This window comes from Pyrus communis, chromosome 3 (assembly GCF_963583255.1).
Source record: "Pyrus communis chromosome 3, drPyrComm1.1, whole genome shotgun sequence".
NCBI lineage: Eukaryota > Viridiplantae > Streptophyta > Magnoliopsida > Rosales > Rosaceae > Pyrus > Pyrus communis.
The window spans coordinates 7,624,241-7,649,536 of record NC_084805.1 but is presented as its reverse complement, the minus strand read 5'-3'; the positions used below and the strand labels follow the sequence as shown (position 1 = coordinate 7,649,536).

General features: G+C 36.3%; 2 protein-coding genes across 2 annotated transcripts; one reads left to right on the top strand and one right to left on the bottom strand.

The window, feature by feature from the left end:
• Positions 1-6,525: 6,525 nt before the first annotated feature.
• LOC137727447 (transcription termination factor MTEF1, chloroplastic) lies at positions 6,526-7,689 on the top strand. The gene has a single exon (XM_068466307.1). It carries the CDS (start codon positions 6,563-6,565, stop codon positions 7,406-7,408), a length of 846 nt encoding a protein of 281 aa, XP_068322408.1. The 5' UTR covers positions 6,526-6,562; the 3' UTR covers positions 7,409-7,689.
• An 82-nt stretch (positions 7,690-7,771) lies between these two features.
• Positions 7,772-23,288, bottom strand: LOC137728050 (uncharacterized). The gene is made up of 23 exons (XM_068466927.1): positions 23,057-23,288; positions 22,551-22,882; positions 22,217-22,320; positions 21,371-21,439; positions 20,925-20,985; positions 19,813-19,952; positions 18,898-19,087; positions 18,362-18,423; positions 17,981-18,069; positions 15,735-15,807; positions 15,584-15,643; positions 15,348-15,494; positions 15,187-15,225; positions 15,030-15,064; positions 14,260-14,346; positions 13,037-13,202; positions 12,254-12,331; positions 11,802-11,938; positions 11,257-11,333; positions 9,873-9,942; positions 9,605-9,670; positions 8,252-8,401; positions 7,772-8,125 (listed from the first exon to the last, which is right to left on the bottom strand). The coding sequence occupies exons 1-22, from the start codon at positions 23,114-23,116 to the stop codon at positions 8,273-8,275; spliced, it is 2,271 nt and encodes a 756-aa protein (XP_068323028.1). The 5' UTR covers positions 23,117-23,288; the 3' UTR covers positions 7,772-8,125; positions 8,252-8,272.
• Between the last annotated feature and the right edge of the window lie 2,008 nt (positions 23,289-25,296).

Here is a 25,296-nt window from a genome sequence, read left to right as displayed (position 1 = left end):
TCCATGGTACGTCGACCAAACCGAAACAAAGCTCTGATCGTAGCAAACACACGTTGAACAAAACAGTTGGCTTCGAGACTAAAGGCAGTGCCAGCAATAACAACAGGTACAGACCATGATCCCAGACCTGCGGCACCGTGTGATTCGATCCCTTTTCCGTAGAGAGGAACCACTGTTTTCTCCTCTATAACAGCCTTGCAAACCCAGCAGTTGGAATTTGAATTCCATTTGTTAACCCATTTGTTCAAACAAGGCCAACAATAAAGATGCCCACAAAGTGTGACAATCGGGTCTCGGGCTAATTCGGAGCAAATGTTGCATTTGAATCCAGATGTTGGATCCGATTGAAGTTTCGATTTTCCGTAAGAAAATATGAGTTGGCTGAACTCTACACCAGTTCTACAAATTGGGCACTCATTGTTGGAATGTGACTTGAAAAGCCATTTCATCAAACAACTCCAGCAGTAGAGGTGGCCACAGGGTGTTATGACTGGGTCTTCCGCTAAGGCCAGGCAGATGTTGCACTCAAAACCACAAACATCATCACCTCCAACATCCATGGGAGCTCTTCAAGATCCTAAACCGCATAAATTACCAAAATTAAGTTTAATTAGATATAACAAAAAACATAGGAAAGTTAGCGTAGCAAGACAAACTACAGCACCAAATTTTCTAGGATAAGGGAGAAAATACAACAAATTAAGCATCTTAAGAAAAGTATAATACCTCAATATCAGCAAAATACAACATATTACTGCTATGAATTAGGGTTTTTCTCTGATAAGCTCACCTTAATTTTCAAGAAGGTCTAGGAATGGTTCTGACTCCTGAGATCGAAGCTCGTGTTCCTCGTTTGTTCAGGTGCTTCTGGAAATGAGAATGGTCTGAGGTCTGCTATAGGTAACACTTACAGTTTTAAACAAAAATTATAAACAGTTTATAGTTATTTGTTTTAAAACCGACAACTTGTTTGGTTTTTAAATTTTCCTAGTGATTTGGGAAAAGAAAACAGCAACCATTTGGAAACTGTTTTTAACAAAAAACTGTTTTTCCTTTTTGCTAAATGAACACACACCCCAACGGCTATCTTGATCGAAAGGGTTTTATACATTAATAGTTAATTTTCGGCATCTTGTATATATTGTTATCATAAGAAAATAACAACCATCGAATCAAAAAACTAATCATGGAAATGATGTATTCTAATGAAAATGTGAAGCGTACAACACTCCCAAATTTAAAATATAGAAAATTATGAAGTTGAAGAAATATATAATTTGTAATTTTTTTTTTTTGTTATATAAAGGATGTTCTATCCTAATTTATGCTAGGTGGAGGAGATGAGAACAGTTTGAACTTAAAACACAATAAGGTTGAAGGAGAAGGCCTTAACCACATGACAATCCACCACTTGCACATTACAATAACGAAAGTTGTACAATCACTTAATTAGCACATAATGAAATTGAAACTATTTCTTTAGTATATACTTGAGTAATTAATTTGAAAAAGAAACATTATAGCAGTACTTAATGGGAATTAATACAACGTCATCTTTCAAGACAAGGCCGGCGGTAACAAGGTGTTACAATTGGGTCTGCATCACCTATTTCACGGCAAACATTGCATATAAAACCACAAGCATCATCCATGACCTACAGAATCCCAAAACACGTTGATCATCGACCATGCATATTCACAGTAAAACTTTGTACAAACAAAGAAAACTAGGCGTATGAATAACTACAAGACCAAATTTGTTCACAGTAATACCTTCTACCTGTCATCCCTCTTATCTTTAATAGGCAAACAAAGAAAGCTTCGGATGGAGAAAGGATTACCAAGTGAAAGGGATTCGATCGACGTTTGCCATCGTCTATGGTGTCCGAACGAAAACATTTTCCTCTCCTATTTTTTATGCACCGAAAAATAGAAAATCTCAAAAAGAGATGGAGAACTGTTCTTCTTGAATGCATGACCCCTTAAGGACGAGTTTGCTCTCTGCCGATTAGAACTGGTTGAATGCGGTCACCTTTCTCTAAATTTCTTGGGCCATAAATAAAAATAAGGCCTCCTAGGCGGCCTATTCATTTTTATTTATGCAAAAAATTCGGCTCACCTACTTCGAAGTCCAAACTAAGGTTCAGACGACCATCTCCCTTCACTTTAACCTGTCTGAGACGTTATACAGGATTCCCTCCAACTACACGCCTGCCACACAGATGACCAGAGCCCAGGAATATTTTGCCCTCTTAAATGCACGTGCATGTATCATTCAACACGCTGATGTCACTACTGCGATCGTGGCAACTGCCACAAGACATAACTGAAAATTACCTACCAAGAATTACAGTTATTGTCAACGCCAAACGAACGGTCTACCTCTACTCTAGCTCAGTGATATGTCGAGGGTGCTCATTCTCCACTACCTATAAATAGAGCCAAAGGCCTTCGCACTTGCGGCCTTCGTCAAATTCAATCTCTACAATTAAATAAAACCTTGAGCGATTGTTCAATCAACCCAACTGCAATTCAGTATAAACCTAATTGCTCTTGAACAAAACTCTCTTAACTCTTTAGCTATAATCTCAAAGACGTCATTTGAATCAAACATTGCCTATGATCCCTGAGATCTAACACTTTTACAACTTTGCCACCTCGTGGTATAATTCGGTAGATGTGTACTTCCAACCACCCTGATTTCCTCTCTGAGGTACATGTTTTGTACTAAGTCTAATCTGACACTAGTGATCTCGGTGGAGTTCTCTAGCATTATCTCTGTCTTCATGACCTGAATCTTATTAGAGTTTACTGATTTCTTTACATTGTCAGTCAATTTACATTTCAAGTCATGTAGCTCTGCCCATTGGCACATATTTTACTACTCTAAACATTTGTAGTCTTGACTCAATCATGAAATGATTACATTTTGTTGTTTTATTTTCTATTTTGCTTTCATTTACTTTTTAGGCAAGTAAACTTAATGTTACACTGAATTTTAAATCCTCATTTGCTCGAGGCACAAAAAAGAACTTAGTCGAACTAGCATCCCACTCGGTGCAATATCATTTGGTTAAGAAGTCAGTTTTACGTGCAACTTTCACACACACACTCAAGCATAACACTGTATGTTGGAACCCTAAACCCAATAGTGGCATGCCTATTTTATCTTTCTCTCGAGCCATCTCATGCCACTGAGACCAAAAGCAACACTTGAGGTAAATACATGTTGAACCCAGTCCAAACTCTATCTGAGTTTTTGACACCAACAAAAATAATAAATAAATCAATATATCTAGTTTGTTTTGATTAGTACAATATGATAATTTATGCTCATAAGTTTATCTACCGTTGGATTAATCTAAAGACTCATATTAAAAAGATTCTCATAGGTTCTCAAAATGAGAATCATAAGTTGTATGGGAGGAGATTTGAATTTGGTGCCGAAGATGAAGCATACTGCTCTAGCCAACTTGACTATTAAACCTTATGATCTTTTATCTCTTGACACTCACTAGATTAATGAAGTCTTTATTTTCAATTATGCCCTTGTATGAAAAGACAATAAATGACAACTACTATTTCCAAAAAAAAAAACTTGTGAAAAAAAATTCTTCCTATCATCACTCACGCCAAATCCTTGTTCACTCCACACAACAATCAGAAGTCACTCCCTCCCTCCAAAACCTCCAAACCCCAACTCCATCCTCTTTCATGTTCATTAAGCATTGATACACATTTTCGGAACGTGGCTTGCCAGAAGTGGTATGCCACCATTTTTCTAAAAAAAACAAAAAAACTTAAAGAATTAAAATTGTATTAAAACAAAATTTTAATCTCTACCTTTCTCTTGTAAATTGCTAATATTGTCATTGTCTTGCTCTTGACATATGCTCCCACCTTGGCAGGATTTGCACAAGTAGGTGGAGCAATCTGTGGAGAAGTTTGATGACATTTTTTACAACTTAGATGCTTGAAACTGAGATCTTTATAAAGCGACCGGAAGGAGAAGGCATCGGGCAACTTATTATCAACGTCGCCGACGATTTTCTAGCCAAATGGTAACGGTGCACGCATTAAGTACTTATTTTTTTCTAAGGCGGAAAAAGTCTGAGAGAACCGCTTTGTACGATAAACAAGATCACAGAAAATACTTTTTTCTAAAAATATTTGGAAGTACTTATTTCAACTTTTCGTAGCTTTAATTAGGAGAAGTTCTTCAGGAGAGAAGATTTTCTCCGATTCCTTTTTGTAAGGATCCTGATAATCTTTAAATTGTGTTCGTTTATCGTACATCATGTTATCAGAAATTATTTTAAATATTTTTATTTAAAATTAAATATAAACAGTACCTGAAGAAAGTTGATTGCACAATATATGGTAAACAGATAAGATTTAAGAATCGCACGATATATGATAAACAGACAAGATTTAAAAATCTTCAAAATTCTCACAAAAAGAATTTGAAGAGAATCCTTATTCGTTCTTCAGTTCCGATACCAGGCCAGCTGTCTCATATGACCCACTCACAAAAACACCCCATACCCCACCTCAATATTTGTCAGGGCCACCATTTCTCAAATTTTGGTCCCACTCCTCTCTCATACAACACCCACTCTGAAGGCGCACCCAGGACCTTCTCCATAAGTAGGCATGAGTTACAACTGAATTGAACGAAATACTATAATATAAGAATAATATTATTTAGACATCAAAAGCTGATATTATTTACTGGTACACTCTCTTGTGCAGTGCTTACTAGTAGAGTGTTCATCAGTAGAGTCTATCTTTGGTATCCAAATAGAAATGGATAATACTAAGGAGAATAAATTTTTGGACTAAATTTTAGAAATTAAAGAATATGAAAGTTGATGATTGGTTTATTACTTAAGTTTTGATAGACGTGTCTATTTTCACTAGTGACAAATCATTTAGTTTGGAAATTTAGTCTTCCTAGCATTACCCAATAGAAATAAAGGAAAAAATAAAGAGACACTAGACCTACATACCGCTACATAAAACAAAACAAGAATGTTCCAAGCTCGAAATAAGGCTTGTTCAAATCAGACACCATAGAACATGTAACCCTAGTGAACAATTTGCTTTGAATTTTTCCCAATCGCACATTATTTCAATAAAATCACACTTGTCCAATTGTCGTACACATTTTCGCCACACAATCACACTTGTTTCATTCCGTGTCCAACATCATATAGCTGGCAGAACAACAATTCCAGTCCCAGCTAGCACGGTTGACATGAACTGCAGCACCTTAGATAAACAATTGACATTAAGAGCTGGCATTCCTAACTTGATGAACTGATCGTCTATTCGAAGTACAGAAGGAGTTCTTCCATCAGAATCAAGTAACAATTTCGTTATTCAAAAAATAGGGATTAATTTGTTTTTCTTTATAACAGCCCTACAAACTGGGCAGCGGGGCAGCGGGGCTTATTGAATAGTGATGAGCGAGCACAAAGCCATCTGTATAAACAAGGCCAGCAGTAGAGGCGGCCACAAGGTGTTAAGATTGGGTCTTGATCAGCTAATTCTAGGCAGATGTTGCATTTGAAACATGAAGCATAATTATCTCCCATATCACTTGATGAATCACCAACCTCTATGATCTTCATATAACCATCAATAGCCTTCAAAATTACAAAATAAAACATCGATTATCAACCATAAGTATTTGCTGTGAAGAAAAATAACATTAAGAAAAAGGGTTAAGGATTCGTTAGGAGAAAACTTGCACTCGATCGACAGTTTTATTTATTTACCTCTGTTTTCTTGCTCGAAAAATGTTATTTCCAGCCCTAAAAGCTTGACCAATTGAAGTTTCTATTCGGTTAACAACCAACACATAATTCCAGTAAAAAGAAATAGCGAGAAGAAGAATGTAACACAAATACACATGCATGTGAAACTTCATAGCTAGATTTTATTATTTATCATAACTCAGTAAAGAAAAATCACAGACGACGCTACCTCGATAGGTTTAGGGTTTCAAATTAGTCCCTTTGTTTCTTTTTGTTCAAGAAAATTTATGATACATATCCTTTATTGATTTCATATATAGTCGTCCATAAATACAATTACAAAGCATTAAGCAAGAAGCTAATAAAAAGGAATGAAAAGGAACTAGCTAGGCAAGATAATAACTTTGCAATAAACGTTAAGAAAATTAGTAGGGCCATTCACACATAAAAAATTTGAACTTGAGAGTAAAAAGTCGACATAATGCCCTAAATAACCAACTAACGAAGTCCACATCTACTATTAAATATCAGTTTAAATTGCATCTTTTGTTATGGTTTTCAACGTTAAAATATATACACACACTTTTAACTACGTAAATTAACAACTATCTTCAAAAAGAAAAAATATATAGCTCAATTTTCAATTCACTTGGGCTTAATTCAAATCTCTCGCCCTAAATATGTGGTTGTATTAAGAACTTTCAAAACATATCCATCCATCCCCTTATCCTCTCAATGCCTACCGCCTAAAATAACGACGCCCACACACTCACCAAAACTCCCTCTTTTCCCAGTTGCTTGCGATGCCACTGCTTCACACTCTTTCCATCATCCCACCTCCCTCTCCCTCCTCCTCCTCCTACTCTATCGCCACCTTAAACCCTAATCCCCATCCTCCCTCCCACTTCATCAAGTTCCGTACATCCTACCGCGAAAACCTCCGGTACCTCAAAACCCTGCGCATCATCTCCCCCGAAACCAGCCCCAAAAAGCTCCCCCTCCCCGACGACACCGACCAAATCCTCGCCACCGTAGGTTTCCTCAAGTCGAAGGGCTTTACGGACCCCGACTTCCCAAGACTGGCCTTCCTCTCCCCTAAGCTCTTCTCCCCCTCCCTCGACCCAACTGACATTGCCCCCGTCTTTGATTTCCTCGCTTCTGATCTCTCCGCTGACCCTGCGTTTTCCTGCGGCCTCATCCTTCGCTGCCCCGACCTCCTATTTGCGGATGTCGAGTTCTGCCTCCGCCCCACACTGTATTATCTTGAACAGTTGGGGATTGACAAGCCCAAGTCACCGTCGAATCTGAATGCACATTTGCTGAACACTAGGGTGGAAAAGCTCAAGAAGAAGATGAGGTTCTTGAGGAGTTTAGGGTTTTCGCACGAGGAGGCGGCCAATGTGTGTGCGAGGCTGCCTGCGATTTTTGGGTACAGTGTGGAGGATAACTTGCGGCCCAAGTGTGAATATTTGGTGAAGGATATGGGAAGGAGTGTGGAGGAGTTGAAGAAGTTTCCGCAGTATTTTGGATTCAGTTTGGAGAAAAGAATTGTCCCCAGGCATTTGCATTTGAAAGAAAGGAATGTCGAGATTCCGTTGAATAGGATGCTATTGTGGAGTGACCAAAAGTTCTATACAAAATGGAAATAATCAAATCGATGAATGGTATGCAAGTCATTTTGTTCAAAGATTTTATTAGAAACATAAGTTTACCAATTTAATTTTTCTTCCGTATGCGAGTAGAGAGAGACATAAGGGTACAGAAACCGTCTACGTATATCGACCGTGGATTTCTTCGAGAAATATGTTGGAATAAGTAGAGCCCAACGGCTTGCTATTCAGAAAATCATAATTTGTACGGTTAATGCAGAACATCGAGGGGAAAACAATCCCCGGAGGGCAGCCTGCATATCATTCGTTACCGTGACCGTAATTGTATAAGGACGGATCACAAATTGGAAACTCAGAACACACGCTCCAGAAGACGAATCTAAGAATTGCCAACCATTGTCCGTAATGAAAAATTAGGCACTGTATAAATGGTTCACTCGCTTCGAGTGCATTTCCATCGACAATCTTGAATGGTACAATTGACACCGTAGTGACACATTTCTCATTCATACACTGCGATTAAACTCAGTTATAAGTAAGAGAAAAGTTTGACAGCTTGTCGTCGTAACACCCAACCAGGGTGTTCCTCAATCGTTGGATACTATTTTCGAACCAGAATCATTGTATCCTTTTTCACACGTCAAAATGATGCATATATTTGGAATCATGTGCAATTGCATGTCTCCACAAAATTGCACGGCTACTGCAGTCCAATATTGAGAATCACTTCGACAGGTAAATCACCGGTTCCAAATCCTATCAAGAGTAATCAAAAGATAGCAAGAGAGGGAAGAATTAGCAAACTGCAAGATCAACATAGCCACACGTTCCAGCGTAGTTGAAATGTCGCAAACAATTTCACAGCTGAGGATAGTAATTTACCAAGGATTCAGAGAGCGAGCTCTATTTTGTTAAAAGTTCAATGTCCGCTCCAACTTCAGCAATCTTGGTTTCTTTGGAAGCCTTCGCTATTTTAGCAATGTTTTCAACATCGAAGTCAATAGCTATCTTTTTCACAAAGCCCTCAAGCATCTGTTTTAGACAAGTCGCAAAACAACATAATGAGCATCACTGATCAGACCAAATATAACCACTAAGGGGCGATTTCTGATAGAGTAAAATGATTCAAGAAAGTAGTCAAGACAGCTATATGAGACTCACATGTACAAGAAAAGTGAAACAGCGGTCCACCCAAGTAAAACACTCAAAAACTATGAAAGCATGCGAAACAAAGACCCAAACAAGAAGAAAAACATCCAGGAAACAAGCAGAACAAAAAACAACCAAGGAAACATGAAAACTAAGAGATGGCTGATCATGGAAAACATTTTAAGACTATTAGAAGAAAAAAATTTGTAAATTTATTAGGTGAAGAATATATTATCCTTGCCTAACATAAGTTTTGTTGCCCTACCCAATAACACCCAATAACAATATGTAAATGTATTCTTCCTTTGCTGTGTATTTAACTATCTACCTGAATTTTGGAAATTGCTTAAGGACAAAACATCAAGTCGTAAAAGTTTTAAAATACATTCGAAGTTGTAGCATGGAAGATGATGGCCCTCTTTTTTACATTCTGTATTATGGTGTGGAGCAGGTTTCTTCCAAGAACTGTTACACCTTCCTGACGTTTTAGTGGGGATCAGCAAACAAGGCGGCTATTACAGTATTACTCCTCTACACTGTATTTAAACTACATCGTTGTACGGGAACAAAAGGATTGTTAACATTAGAGCAGAGAAGAAGATGGTTTGCTTGTCAATTTGACATAGGTGATCTACCTAGCCATCTCCTTTTGTATTTTCTGATTCATTCATATTACATTTTGTTAATACAACTCTCCATGTACAATAGGACAATTGCTTGACTTTTTGTAATAATTTTTACTTTCAAAAGAGTTTTCTTGAGATTTCAAAATTGTGAAACTTGCTAAAAAAGTGAACAGCATTCTAATGAACATGAAAAGTAAGTACCATACCCAAGCCATGAACTGGCCCATTGTACCACATGTATGATAAAAGTTACAAAATAGCACACACTCTAGAAAAGAAAAGATATTATATTGAAAGAGGATAGGGCACCATTGAACCAAGATATATGAAAGACCATGAAAACACACAAAAAAACGCCCTTGGGGGAAAACGAAAAATAAGAAAGAAAGCAATATATGCCAACTTATTTTCAAGAAAAGCAAGTACTAGCATTAAATGGTTATGAGTTCTCAACACATACCAGTGATCCAATGGCAACTAAAGCCCGAAATTTTGCATCAGCGTCTAGATTTTCTTCTTCTGCAATCTGCCCAAAAAAAAAAAAAAAATCACTTTCATGATTCACAACATTTTAGAAATTCTCTATAGGATAGAAAGATAATCTAGTCCACCTCGAAAAAAACAGGGGGCCTCTTACATCCAAGTTCAACTTTTGAGGATGGGACTTGAATAAATAAGCAAATAATTGCAGAAGAAGAAAGGGCAAGTAATAAGATGATGTATTATACCTGAAGTGCTGAAGAAAGAACCTGGGATTGACCTTCTTGATCCTTCTTTTCGGTTAACAAAACAGCATAACTATCAATCCCAAAGGAAAAACTCAATCAATTAAAAAAGAGTATTATATACCAAGTGTGGAGCACATTATGTAACAAACATCAAATTTTCCATTTTGGTTGGCTTTGCAATCTTTGTTCATCCTATTAAGTGGAACTATCACAAATTTGGAGAAAGAAAGATAGGGGGTGGAAGGACAAGTTGTTTCATGTATCATTACTAATTCGACATACATTGATTTTGCATTGTCCATGCATAACCTATTATGCATATATCATATATGACAGGCAGACAATATAACTTTCAACCTCCCTTTAAGTTTCTTCTTTACATGCATAACAAGTTAAAAAGTTGAACACACAGGTGTACAAAGATGAAAATGTCGGTATTGGTGGAAATATTGGTAGAATGTTGATAGCTAATATTGATTTAAAATTATTGAAAAGACGAAATTTATTTTAAAATATAGAAATTCAAAATGAAAGTTTAGGAAATGCTAAACAAGTAACTATAAACTATGCATCATTTCTTATTATGAGAAACTAAAAACTTATCAATTAAACAAGTTTGATATAGCATAAATATGAATCAGGATATACTTGGATAAAAATACTGTGCGCCACTGACACATAGGACCTTCAAACTTCAAGTCTAAAGCGTAAACACTTCTTACTTTCATTTACATAAGCATTCTAATGGGTATCTTTAACCGAAAACAAAAACTCAAATTCTAAATTGCAATCTTTTTTTTTTTTTTTTTTCACTTTATAACTATGTGCCCATACTAGCAGGCTAGTATTCCTACTACCAAGTTTAATTCAAGGTGGGTGTGTGTGTTTCTGTTCGAAAGTCCATTAAACTAAAGTGGAAAAACATGTTCAACAAAAGCAGAAAATATCCTAAAAGTAACATGTTGGTGACATCATTAAGACATCGGTACACAAAGAGAATGACAATATCTTAATGGTTCTCACTGACACGGTGACACCAAACCCACCAGTTCTCACCGACACCAAAACCAACAAAATCCAAATTACATATCACTATGATGTCCGTGTCACCAATTCTTCATTGTTGATAAAATAAAAAATGAAATTTCAGCACGTCAATATTTATAAAAACCAAGCCCTAAAGCACATTTATAAATTAAGTGAAAGCTACAAAGCCTCAAATTTATTCAAATGCTGTTTATAATTAGAATGCTAATATGCTACAGAAACAATTTCCCCGCAGAAATAAATCCAAAAGGAAGGAAAAGGAAAACAAGGTCAACCATGCATTATGATCACAGTTTTACTTGAAACAGATTACATATGCAGGGAACAGTAAACTTACTTGAGAATCAAGGTTGCATATGATAACTGCAAATTCTTATTTGGAGATGAATAACAACTTGAATACACATCTAGAATCTGCAAGGCGATTCAACAAATCAAATTACTAAATCATGATATCCAGAATCCAAGATGCACTAACCATGAAAGGCAGTGTACCACTTGCCATAACAGTCATTATTCAAGTACAAAAACACATCTTTTTAGTTGTTCAATACATATTCACACAACCAGCCAATGCATCTATATTAATGATTCATTCAAGCAAGTGATTGAATCACACTCAATCTAATGATTCCTGCAACAATCAAAGGATAGATATCCTTAACAGAAAATACTCATCATAAAAATAAAATAGAAAGAATGCAATAAACATTTAATTTACAACTTTACATGTTATATAACCGCCGAATCATTAACAAAGAACTACATTTGTACAAGTAATCATGCAAGGTGGAAACGGATCTGCAAATGTGACTGGGAAAGAACCCTTTAGCCTCTCAAAAACCATAATGGTCACACGAACAATCCTGAAGGAAGGCTAACCTCAGTCCGATGCTTTTGTAACCAATTGTAGTAGCACGAATTCTTGAAAAGATTGGTCACTGCACGAACACTTGTTAAGAGATTAGCAGGAAGTGGCGGATTTGTTGCAACTTTTCTGATCAACTCCATTAGTAAATCTGGTTAGACAACAAAAGGTAAGAAATAGAGATAAAAATTGAAAAGGACAGCAACAATGAGAAGCATGACATTTGCAACATTGTTAATGTTTTTCTTATACCATATGTAGCATGCATTTCAAGATATCAACTTGAGCATGTTCCTAGAATATCAGCCCTCATCAACCCGTCTTTAATTTTTTGGTCTTTCGACAGGTTTTATTGTTATGTATTTTTATAGTTCACGATAAAAAATGAAGTACTTATCTATTTAAGATAAGAAGAAACGACTGCACAAGATAAAAGTACAGCATTGGATATTTGTAGCACGAGTACCATTTTCAGCTTCAAGATGCTGGAGAAGCCGAGTTGCCCCATCAGGGTGCAGAACAATCATCCTCAAAATATCAATAACTGCAGATATAAAATAACAAATATACTTGAGTTGGCAAAATTATTTATGAAATACAAGGTGTCCACACAATAAAACTACACACCCATAGACTTCCGATGTAACAATGGACGAGCATTCAACAATTCACATTAAAACAAAGCTTACTGATTTTGTACTAAGAAAATATAATGACTCTTTTTGCCATACCTATGAAAAATGAGATGTTATGAGCAGTCGTGTTATGCATAAATGGCCCCAATCCCAACGCAGGAATTTTACCTTTTCAAAATGAAAAATCAACTATACACACTTATACTCAGATAATTCATGTCCCTTTCTCTACCATTTTTCATTTTTTTTTTAACCTGTAGCCATCAATCATAAAGCTAAGAATCCACTTCAGCTACATCTAAAAAAAATGAGGTAACCTGCAAGCTGGCAAGGTTCAGTATAATGCCTAAGACACAATAGGTTCAGTTATAATGCCTAAAACACAATCAGCCACGATAAATCAGCCACAAGCCAATTCAAATAGTTGAATCCATTAGAGATTGCATAGTCATTAGATAGCATGAACCATCCAGTTATTAACTTGAGTTCATTCTTAAACATTGATTTTTTTTAGTGTCAACTTGTAACCCGAACAGATGGAATAAATGTGCTCCAAGACCTCTAAAAGATGAACAGAGCTATACACAGAATTCCTCAAAAGTTCGCACACTAACCTGGAAATAACATTGCAACCGGCCATGATTTTAGCAATCTCAGCAACAAAGCAATGTCAACTTCGGCAAATTTACTAGAATGATAATGTGATGTGTCCTTCAATATTTTAACTATAGCACCCAACCTGGAAATCTCAACCTCATTTAAAGATGAGTTCTTCTTGTCCTTCAAGAATTTACCAAAGGATCCATTATTCAGGAAAACATCCTATGGTTAATAGAAAAAAAAGAGACACAATTCTAAAACAGAAAAAGAAAACAACTTGTACCTAGCTGCTCCTCAGGTTTGGCTAACAAGCTTGGAATTTAAAAATATAAATAAATATAAAGATATAAATAAAGTAATAAAAATATTATTTTGGAGTCATTCAAAACCCTATCATGTACAATGAAAGGAATAGGAAAAAAAAAATCAAAATAACTCCAAATTAATACTTCTATTAGTTTGTTGAAAAATAATGAAAATAACTCTAAGTTGGAGTTATTTTCATATTTTCGAATTAATATTAATTTGGAGTTATTTTCAAATACTTCATATAAACTAATAAAAATACTTAAAACAAGTTTTGATGGAATACAATTTCTGCTACATGTACAATAACAATGCAAATAAATGTCAGAAAACAGTGATCATAGAAGTAGGAACCTCAATAGTTTCTATGAAAAATATAATTGTTATATCAGTATCACCCAGGTACAAAAATTTCACTCCTTTCTATCACTGAAGAAATAACCAGACCCATAGAGCAGGTCTGGAAATTAGTTATTACAAACACATGACCAGGCCACAGTGGAATTAAACAAACTAAACAAGGTGCAAAATGCTAATTAGAATGAGCACATATAATTGAGTGGTCAAACCCAAAGAAAAATTCAAATTTAACGAGTGTAGCAAGCCTGTGTATTTAACAATGCATCATCTCCAAACTTTGTGATTTGTGTTTCAGTAAATATCAGATAACTCCCTATATGTATCACCATACAACTAGAAATGAAGCAATGGGTAGCTTACAATTATCTGTTAAATATGAGGACGTTTCAACAATGACAAAGAATCATAATGGTAAAGGTTGGCAAAAACTTATCAAAAGGACTGCCGGGATTTATTTTCAGTTGATTGATATCAAGTTATAATGCTACTATCTACAACAATATGCCAATTTCTAAAAAATGAAAATAATTTGAAAAACAAATGAAACTTTCAGGCATGCAAAACAACAAACCTGGTCAGAGAGTAAATTACTGTTGAACTCTGTAATCTTCTTTAGGATCCCATCAAACTGGGCGACGTCAAAAACGAGCATTCCTTTCTGAAACAATAAAAGCCCCATCCAGGCGAAAAATGAGATTGAAATAATGATTTCAGTGTAGAACTGTGACTACCGGTATTTGCGTCTAAGAATAAAGCATTCCCAAAGATGACTAGACTTAGTTGCAGTAAGTTTTTACCCCAACTACTAGGGAACAGCTATGGAAACATTAAGCCCATAAGCAATCTAATGATAGTGCACAACCTCAGTTTTTTTATTTTTCCCTTATTTGAAGGAAAATAACAAACAATAAAAAACATTTGGCCTAAGCTATAACTACATTGTCAGACAAATTATCAACATCTAATACATGCTCAGCTTTTAAAACCCAGTTATTAAGTGGGGTTTCCAGATCGTACAAAATAATCAAATTGTGCGCATTAGTTCACACACAGAACACTCAATATAATAAATCATCGATAAGTTCAAAATACTCACTCAACTGGGCCTTAGCTTCAACCACATGGATGTGCCAATAGGTCTCATATCGACCCTGGTCTTTATCTAAAACACTATTTTAGAAGTACTGAGGCTAAGAACCTTCACTATTGAGCTAAGTATATAGTACATGGATAAAACATATAACTTCAATGTGATCAGCCAATACTTTTTGCATTAACTCACAGTGCATTGCAATCTAATAGATACATCCCAAAAGTTTAGCACAATCTGAAAGATCCTACCTTAGGAATATGTTTGAAAGTAGGTTTTGCAGAAGCTGTTACAATAAGAAAAACAAAAAAAATTAAATAACTGTTATTGGCAAATTTATAGTAAAGATAAAAAAATATGGCATACTTATTCAATTAAAGAAAATAAAAAAGGCAAAAAGATACACACCAGACTTGTTTGAAGATTGTCCAGGTACATAAGCACTTGCTGAAATAATGAAAAGATAAACAAGTAGTTATAATCAAGTGAAAACTGGAAAGCAAACAAGGAGACTATATCACATGAATCACCAACCTATAAAGGTTAGATGGCCACAACAGAATACTTACACCCAGTGTAGGGATCACGAAATGATGGATCAAGGGTGAAATTATTTTGTCCGGTATTTTGGAGGATGAAGGCAACAACTTGTTCTCGGTAGGAAAGAGGAAGGTTCTCCCTCAGAAGCCACTTGTCAGCAGTATCATATGGATTATCTGAAACATTAGCAACTCAGTGTCACATTCTTGCAACAATGTCTTCAAGTCACACCAACTACAACTAAGGGCTAGAAGAGGACTGATACCTGATCGATTGTAAGGCAGCTTACGAATAGGCTCTCCATCTCCAATGTCGACATCAAATACTGAAGAACAAGAAAGTGTTCATAAATTTTAAAATGTCTACGCACAGAAGAAAAATCAGATCAAACATTGACACAGATGTAAGATCCAGACCATAATCATATTCGTTTCCATCAAGAACAGGACGCTTCATGCCGTCATCTGGCCCATCGACAACCTCGCCAATCTGAATTGAAAGAAGTAACAGATGAAGGGTCCCAACTTTTCAAGAATTATACACAAAAATCAGCACCATGAAACATTTAGCTAGCTCTTGTTTCAGTTCTTTATTTAGGAAGCACATTTGTATGACCTTGATGTACTGTGAACCCAGTATGAGGATTAATACTTTAGAAGGTAAATTGTATTAAAGGACTAGACAAAAATTAATCCATAAAAAAGATTATCCCTCAACCTATAAATCTCTGAAACACAAAGGTATGTCTCTGTTACGGACCACAATGAGACCAACAGGGGTTCAAAACTACTCGTATCATTTTTTATTGTTTTGACTGCAAACAATTATGCAGGCATTGCCTAATTCAACAGCTCAAAAAATGTAAATCCCTAGAACTAATCCTAAACATAAATGATGGTATGAAAGCATTAAAGTTCAAGATCACTGCGTCAATCATATGTTGAATAAGGGGCGAAAGTACAAAACTACTCGTATCATTTTTTTTATTGTTTAGACTGCAAACAATTATGCAGGCATTACCTAATTCAACAGCTCAAAAAATGTAAATCCCTAGAACTAATCCTAAACTTAAATGATGATATGAAAGCTTTAAAGTTCAAGATCATTGCATCATCAATCATATGTTGAATAAGTGGCGAAAGTACAAATACACCCATAAATCAGAGGCCTAGCCTGATGAATGGCATAGGCAAATTGGATAATAAATGTGCTAGTCCCAAATCTTTTTACACTGAAACCATACATCTTGACCCTCAAATTAGCCCCCAAAGCAAAAGGTATGGAACCTAAACGTGATTGATACACTAATATAACTACTATCAGTCGTATGTCCTAAAATCCAACATCTGCAAAGCACAAACACTTGAACCATTTCAAAACTCTACGTGTCTGCAGTCCCAAGCATAGAATTTTTTTTTTCCCACAGGAATGTTGTTCATATAAATTCTTTCAAAACACACTTATTTTCTTTTAAAAGAGCTGCTGTTAAGTAAGACGATGGTGCACCTGCAATGAAAACATGATTGCAAGGATTTGAAAAGGAGGGAGTCCACAAGGCAGGCCTAATAACTAGCCAAACCACCTGTACAAGCAATCCAACCCAACTGTTTTAATCTACGTGGATTGACATATTTCCTCTTGCTGTCAATTTTAACAGCAGCATCTTTTTATTTTTATTAAACCATAAAACACCCATGCTGCTTCTTTGCCATTGGTTTCATCTTGAATAATGATCCATGTTTCCCCTGGTGTATGATTTTCGCAGATGATAAAGTGTTGATAGATGAAATGCAGGAGGGAGTAAATGTGAAGCTTAACCTTTGGCTGGAAGTGTTGGAATTTAAAGGTCTTCGCCTAAATAGGTCAAAGACTGAGTATGTGGAGTGCAAGTTCAGTGGGAATGAGGTCCAAATGAGATAAGGGTGAGGGTTGGAGATAGGAAGTACCAAAGAGTGAACGATTTCGTTTTCTTGGATCTATCTTGCAAAAGAATGAAGAATTGGATGGAGATCTCAATAATAGAATACAAGTTTGATGGCTGAAGTGGAAGAGTGCATTGGGTGTGTTGTCCAACCGTCATATGCCACTAAAGCTCAAGGGAAAATTTTATAGGATGGCAATAAGGGAAGCAATGCTTTATGGCATAGAATCTTGGGCGTTCAAGCATCAACAAAAAAAATGAATGTAACAGAGATGAGAATGCCTCATTGGATGTGTGGGCAAACAAGAAAGTACAAAATTAAGAACGAGAATATATGAGGTAAAGTAGGTATGGCCGCAATTGAAGATAAGATGAGAGAAAATCGGTTAAGGCAGTTTGGACATGTGAACCGCAGAACTTCAGATGCTCCAATTAGAAAATGCGATAATGAAACAAAAGCAAATGGGAAACGGGGTAGGGAAAGACCTAGGAAGACTTGGAAAGAGACTTTAAAAAAAAGACATGGAGTACTTGGAGCTAACTGAAGACTTAGTGCAAAAACGAGCACAATGGCGTTCTAGGATTCATGCATATAGAAATTGCGCTGACCCCACTTAGTGGGACAAGGCTTTGTTGTTGTTGTCAAATTGCCACGTAAGCTATTACATTTTATTTGATATCCTAAATTTGACATTTCCATTGAAGGTGATCTATGGATATTAATTTGAAAAAGTGAATTACCTTATCCCACTTCTGTTCTCTCATATTCCATGCATATGCCACACCATTGTCCCCCTCTCTGATAACTTTTGTCTGGCCATTACTGGTTCCTGATGACAATACCAGACAACATTATTTGATGTGAGATTTATACTTGTCAAAAGAATACAACAATCGCATAATCTTAGCAACTTAGTGGAAGATCTCACTAGCAGATGCTGCACAAATCACATAAAAAAGTATAACATGATATAAGTAAAAAAGACTTGTCTTTCTCAAATTGAATAATTGTTCAAAAATTGAAACTAGAGACCCGAAAAATTAAACAATATACATGCTTGTAGTACCAAAATGACAAGGAGAACGCTAAAATCCAATAGAGGAGTAAAATTGAAATCGCACCTGGAATCTGTAAGGCTTCTAGTCCAGGTAATTCTTCCAGTTTCAATCCTCCGACCCTCTTCCTAAGAGAAACAAGTTATTGCATAAATACAAGTAAAAAAGGTGAAGAAGATGACACAAATAGTAACCAAGAAATGATGTCTTAAATCACAAAGAAATAGATACTGACAAAATTTAGAGCATCTAATGCAAACCAATAGGCTTGGTGGTCAGGATCTAGATGTTTTATATTGTGGCATGAAGGCTTCGAATACCCAATGTACGATTTTATATTCTCAAAGATACCCTGCAATAGACTTCTGTAAAGGAAAGGGGAAAACAAGAACTAAATACTAGAGGGAGGGTAAGAGATCACTAGAATACAACATATGCCTATCAAGTAAACATTACAAAAGGATTTATATTATTATAAGAGATTATAGTCAATCTAATTCTGGAGCATTGTGCAGACAGACAGATGGGTCAAGTCCATATTATTAGGCATAGCAGGTTCATAGCTGCTACATGACATACAGGAAACCAGAAGATGGCCACACCTGCTAATTTTGTGCTGAGAAAGTTGGGAGAAATATGACTCCACTTCTAGGGCGTCTGCAATTTTATCCTGATTTATGGTCCAGATGCGTACAACTCCATCAGAACATGCTGTCACAATATCCCCATTTTCCAAGAATTTTGCATCCCAAACACAGCCAGGATGCTCTATGCTCTGCATGCAAACTCCATCTGTAAAACACAGTACTTCCACTTAAATTACAATTCAGGCCATAATCGACCACTTCTACCTGAACTTAAGACTATAAAACTGATGCTTATGCCCTCAGATTTTGAAATTGCTAATTAACATTCTGATGCTTTCTACAAAGCAAATTTCACCGGCAAACATAAAGAAAAGAAAAAAAAGTCCAATGTCCAAGAATCCTTGGAGTAAGGTGTTTGAATCTTTCTTTTTTATTCCCCACAACCAAGCACCAAGCAAGAATTTTTTTGATAGAATTATTAGGTTAAAAAATTAATCACATTCGTAATTTTGATGCAATTGTTTTCCAAGTAACGAGAACGCCTGGGAAAACAGGAAAATTACAAAGCAAGATGGACAAGGAGTCCATCAGGAACCAAACACAAGAAAAACAAAGAAAAGCCACTAGACCCATATGTTTTTTTGCAATAAAGTCCTTCCATCCACAAAAGAGTATAAATGGGTCAAAAAAACCACAAAAAATTGCTGCAATTTCTTCAAAGTAAGAATTGGATTAACTATGTATTCCTCATGTATGAATAGCAAGCTGGGAATTAACTAACACAACTGATCAACAGCCTGCCTGTGAGTGACTTCAATTTCATACACCGTACAAGAGCAGGCAAAAAGCACACCAGAATTTGCATGATAGAACAAGTAAAAATTATAAGTGAAAAATAAAAAAAGTAGCATAAAAATCAGCAGCAGTTACCCTTCCATATCTTTGCATAACAATCTTCGCTGCTACTGACTATTAGTCCAGACACATGTGAATCAACAGAATAGACAATTGAAGTATGACCAACCATCTCCATTAAAACTTCACCAGTTAGAGCCCATAACCTGATGGAACTGCAGCATGCCAAAAACAAAAGGTATGGTTATAGAGACCTTCAATCCAAACAGACACCTTCGTTTTTGTTTGTTTGTCTTTTTCTTTTTGGGTGGGTGATGGATTGAACGAGAGAAACAAGGAAATTAAGACACCAACTAGCATATCCGAGTAGAAACAATGGAGCATTTATTATTTAATAAGTTTACAAACGGGACATTTTCTAGTAACACTTGGAAATTTGACAACATAAATTTAAATTCAATATTAGCCAAAAAGGGAGACTTGCTCAGACTCACGGTTAGTAAAATAATAATGTGGTAGAAAATTGTCTTATAATGGACGCATTTAAGCAATATAAGTCAAAATATTCAACATGTTCCCAATATTTTAATAATTGTCAAAATTTTCAAAAGCAAGAGACATTGTGACTACATACTCTATGAGTGCTCATGTATGTGTCTTTCAATACGTGAATGGGTAGTGCTATCCCCACATCCATTTTACTTCTCACACACCTTAATTTCCAGCCGTCAAATCAAATGAATCGAAGAAGATCCATAGTTAAAAATTAACAAGGTTGTGTAGGAGGTAAAATTGGGTGTGCGAATAGCACTACCCCTTGTGAATATATCTTCATAATACTACAGGACCACGTTACACTCTAAGCAGTAATTAGCATTAATTGTAGAATAAGCATCTTTTTTTTATTTGTCGTACATCAAGACAGAATTAGAATCCAATCATTCATTTTCTCTGTGCTAGAGTAGTTAACAAGCTCCTAGTTATAGTGTCTGACAATTGATTTTTAAACATGATTTCTGTATGCACATTAAGCAGCTTTTGGATGTTTTATTTTCATTTTGAATGCACATTAAGTTATTCTCTACTCATTCCCTACCGACACTAAGACATGGCTTCAGAATTATGTTCATTTTAAAGGAACCAACTAGATTCAATATAAGCACAAACAAATGCAAAATCAAGCTCACCCATCATGTGAAGCAGAAAGAATTCCCAATTCGGACATCACTGCCAAGCCTCTTACAGTGTCTGCAAAATGTGTTAGTACATACATACATACCATAAGTAACTGCAAACATTCTGTGCAAGTCCTTTTTCTAAATAGGGCATTCCTATGCATTTTATTTATGTTACAAAAGAAAAAAACTTAAAGCCAAAAGACATTCTGTGAAAGTGAGGACCCAGGATTGCGAGTTATCTTCAAATCAAATCATCTTCATGGCAACTTATATCCACATGTTATCTTTCTAGCTCTAGTTTAGTATCCTATTCATGGAAATCACAAAGCATGGTAAAACAGTCTCTTCGTTCTTCAGTAAGCCACAACGTCTAATACTCCCAAACACTATCACATTTCTTCAGGGCCCACAAAATTCAAATGACCTAATAAAATTAACATAGGAAAACGTATTACCTGAATGCCCAACAAAAGTGTGAGTGCATGTACTTCCCCTCCAAAGTTTTAAAGTAGTATCACTTGAACCTAGATAGAGAAACAGAATAAACACCATTCCAAGAAAAAGATAAATGCATTTGAATACCGACTGTGATGAAAATAATCATGTGTGGATTTCCCATAAATTTAGGGACCAAAGTAGAAATGTAAACAGGGCATAAAAATCAAATAATAGGGACTGGAAACTTCCATGGCATGTTGTGTCTTATATTGTTTGCGTAATAGAAATGACATTGTAGTGTCCACTAGCTGTCTAGAATCCCAAAAGTAACATGGTTCCCATTCATTATGACCAACTCAAAGTCTTGAATGAATTAAAATGCTAGTAGGGCACATAATTGACTGCAGCCAACTTTCAAAGTTATCACAGCTAAGAGGCCAGGAACTCTCATCCAATGAAATTTTGATCCTACCTACATGTATCACATAGCATATATATCAACTACACACAACGCCTAAACATGAAATGTGCCACTTACAAGCCCCAAAAGCTACTCATCCAACATGCATCACATGTTGCGGTCACCTAAGCCCAGCTGGCTTAGCAAAGCCCCCTAAACCACAATGTCACCTATCCAACCACTGTTGCAGAGTCTTCTGACTGGCTCAGCTGGGCCAAACAATTGACAGTTCACTAATATGTTTCTAGTTTCTACTCACTTTATTTTTATTGTTGTTTTGTTTTGGGGGGGGGGGGGGGGGGGGGGGGGGGGGGTGGGGGGGGCGGCGGGGTGTTGTTTTGGGTGTGTGGAGGTGGAGGAGTACAAGATAGAGACATCACTTGCAACAAGTTAATAACCATACCTGTGACAAGCTCGCCCGAAGGAAGCTTTATAACTGCTTGGATGGCTGCCTTATGAGCCTCCCAAGACTCTACCAACTGCCCATTCCTCCATCGCCTTAAGGTACTGCAGAAAAAGACGGCAGAAGAAATTTAACATCACAGTTTCAGCGTGGTATCTCCAAACCAACTTATTTCACAATAATTTGCTCATTGGCGAAATGAATATAGCGCAAAGATCAAATCTTTGACCACATCATGCGTCAACAAACAACAACGAAAGTTAATGGTACAACATGCAAAAGTTCATCCAACGTATCCAGCAAACTTGGAATAGGGTAAAAACCAAAAACTCACGAGTCAACAGAAGATGAGACAATGTCCCCATTATCCAAAGCGATGCCTGTGACCTGCAACTGATGGCCCTTAAGAGTTTGCACCTTCTCCCCAGTCCTCAAATCCCACACCAGCACCATTGTATCCATCCCGCCGGACACAATTCCACCATTAGGGTATTGCTCATTGGGTGAAATCCACACCACTGGGCCCACAAAACTGGTGTGGCCGAGCAGAATCTTCGACTCCGAGTACCTCCGTTCATCAGAAGGGTCCAAGGACCAGAACCTAACAGTTCGATCACGCGACGAGGTGGCTATACCCGCATTGCCACACACAGAAATCCCACGAACCTAAATCCAAACTCATTGTTCATCATCAATCACCAAATTTCAAGTACAGAAAAAACCCAAATTTTAGTTCAAATCCTTCCGGGTAATAAACAGTACAAAATTATCGAAATTGGTTGTAGATTCAGTAAATTGTGTGAAAAAAATGAAAAGGGTTTGGTGGGTGAGAGATCTTACGTCGTCTTCGTGGCCGCGGAGTTGGCAGCGCAATTGGTATTCTTTGAAATCGATGTCCATTAGAGCGAGAGAGTGAGTTTTTGGGAGTGATCGGAAAAGAAAAGGGTTCTAGTTCGATGAATTTGAGAAGACGAAGAGTTGTGGGGGGTTTTAGGAGTTGAGAAGAAATTACATATAATTGTTTGGGTGCGAGAGCATCACGAATGAGCTTGTTCTCCAAGTTATTGATACTAGATTTGTCAGGCAATTTTTAACCCATTTTATTTGGTATCGAAGATAGGGGTGGGTTCGGTTCCGTTCGGTTCGGTTTTTTACCAAAACTGGAAATCGAACCGAAATTACTGTTCGGTTCGGTTCGGTTCGGTTTTCTCTCGGTTTGTGTTCGGTTCGGTTTTTCTCAGTTTGGTTTCGGCCCGGTTCGGTTTTTTTTTTTTTTTTTTTTTCTTTCTTCTTTTCTCTTCCAAGTAGCTAAAAACAATTGTATGAAACCAACTTGCAACCATTTTGTAATAAGTCCCATTTCAACATAATCGTCAAAATAAGCATTCCAAAATTTCTAATATAATCATTCAAAGACAATGAAATAATCATTCAAATTTCTAATATAATCATCCAAATTTCTAATATAATCATTCAAACATAATCGTCAAAGACAATGAAAATAAACATTCAATTCAAAGTTCAATTATAATCAAGTGTTCCAAAGTCCAAAGTTAAATAAACATCAAAGTTCAAAGCTTCCAAAAGTCCAAACTTAAAATAACATCAAAGTTCAAAGCTTCCAAAACTCTTCTTATGCCTTAATGGTATGAGAGTGATCCACCAACTTTTTCAATGATAATTTGCTTGCTAATGCTTGGGTGGCTTAGGGGGCAACATATCACCTTTTTTTGAACTTCCACTTGCCATTTCTACATACAAATAATAAAAGAAAAGATATTATTTAAAATAATCTAACAAAACCAAATGCAATAAATAAAATTACCTTTCTCAACTTCTTCACAAAACTCCATCTCCTCAATGGTTGGCTCATGATGTAATGCAACATGAATGGACCTAAGCCAATTTTGAGTACATATCAAAGCCTCCACCATTTTTTGACTTAAAGAACTACGATATGAATCAATTATCCGTCCACTTGTACTAAAGGAGGATTCCGAAGCAATGGTTGATACGGGAATAGCTAAGATCTCTCTTGCAACACGTGCCAAAATAGGGTACTTAGAAACCTCATTCACTCTCCACCAATTCAATACATCAAAGTTCTCCTCTTCTTCTCCTTCATTAGGATCGGAAAGATACTAGTCAACATCACTATGCACAACCCGGGCTCTCTTTGCTTTTCTCATTTCACTTTTTTCTTTCAACTTTCTTTCTATTTCGGTCATGCTTGATGAAGAGTCTCCACTTGTCGTTTGAGAACTACCACCACTTATACTTTGTTGTGTACTCAAAGACATATTTTCATGAATCTTGTAAAGATCAATCAATAAGTCCTTCACCCCATTTGTGGCACTTTCAACCTTTTCTTCATCCTCACCAAATTGTATCTCAAAATAATCAACAACTTTATCTAATTTGTGGCGAGGATCAAGCATAAGTGCTATAAAAAGATATTGATTCATGTCCTTAAGTGAACCCCAATACTTGTCATATTTTTCTTGCATCAACTTGGAGATCATAGACAAAAGTTCATCATCTTTGTTTTCATGCAAGAGACTTTTGATCTTAAACAAATCACCAAAAGTAGTATGAACGGTTGGAGTATTAGAACAACATACTTTTAAAGTGACTTCATAAAAAGGTCTCAAAAAGATTGCAAATATCCCTGCCTCACTCCAATCATCCATCGAAGGTGGCCCCTCCCTCATATTATCATGATTGTCTTTAACAAAGTACGGAAGGTAATGACCATCATCTACTTTTAATCTATCAAAAGCCATCTTGAACTTTAAAGCCGATTCCAACATTAAAAATGTGGAATTCCACCTAGTAGGGACATCCAAAATCACAAGCCCTTTGCTCTCTATTCTCACTTTCTCAACACACCTTTTAAAGCTTTCCAACCTTTGAGGGGAAGATCTTACGTACCTAACCGCATTACGAATGCTTTGTATAGCCGTATTCAACAATTTCATCCCATCATTCACAACCAAATTGAGGATATGAGCAACACACCTCATATGCAAATATTTTCCATCATGCAAGAGTGCATTAGGAATCCCCCACCCACTTATTCG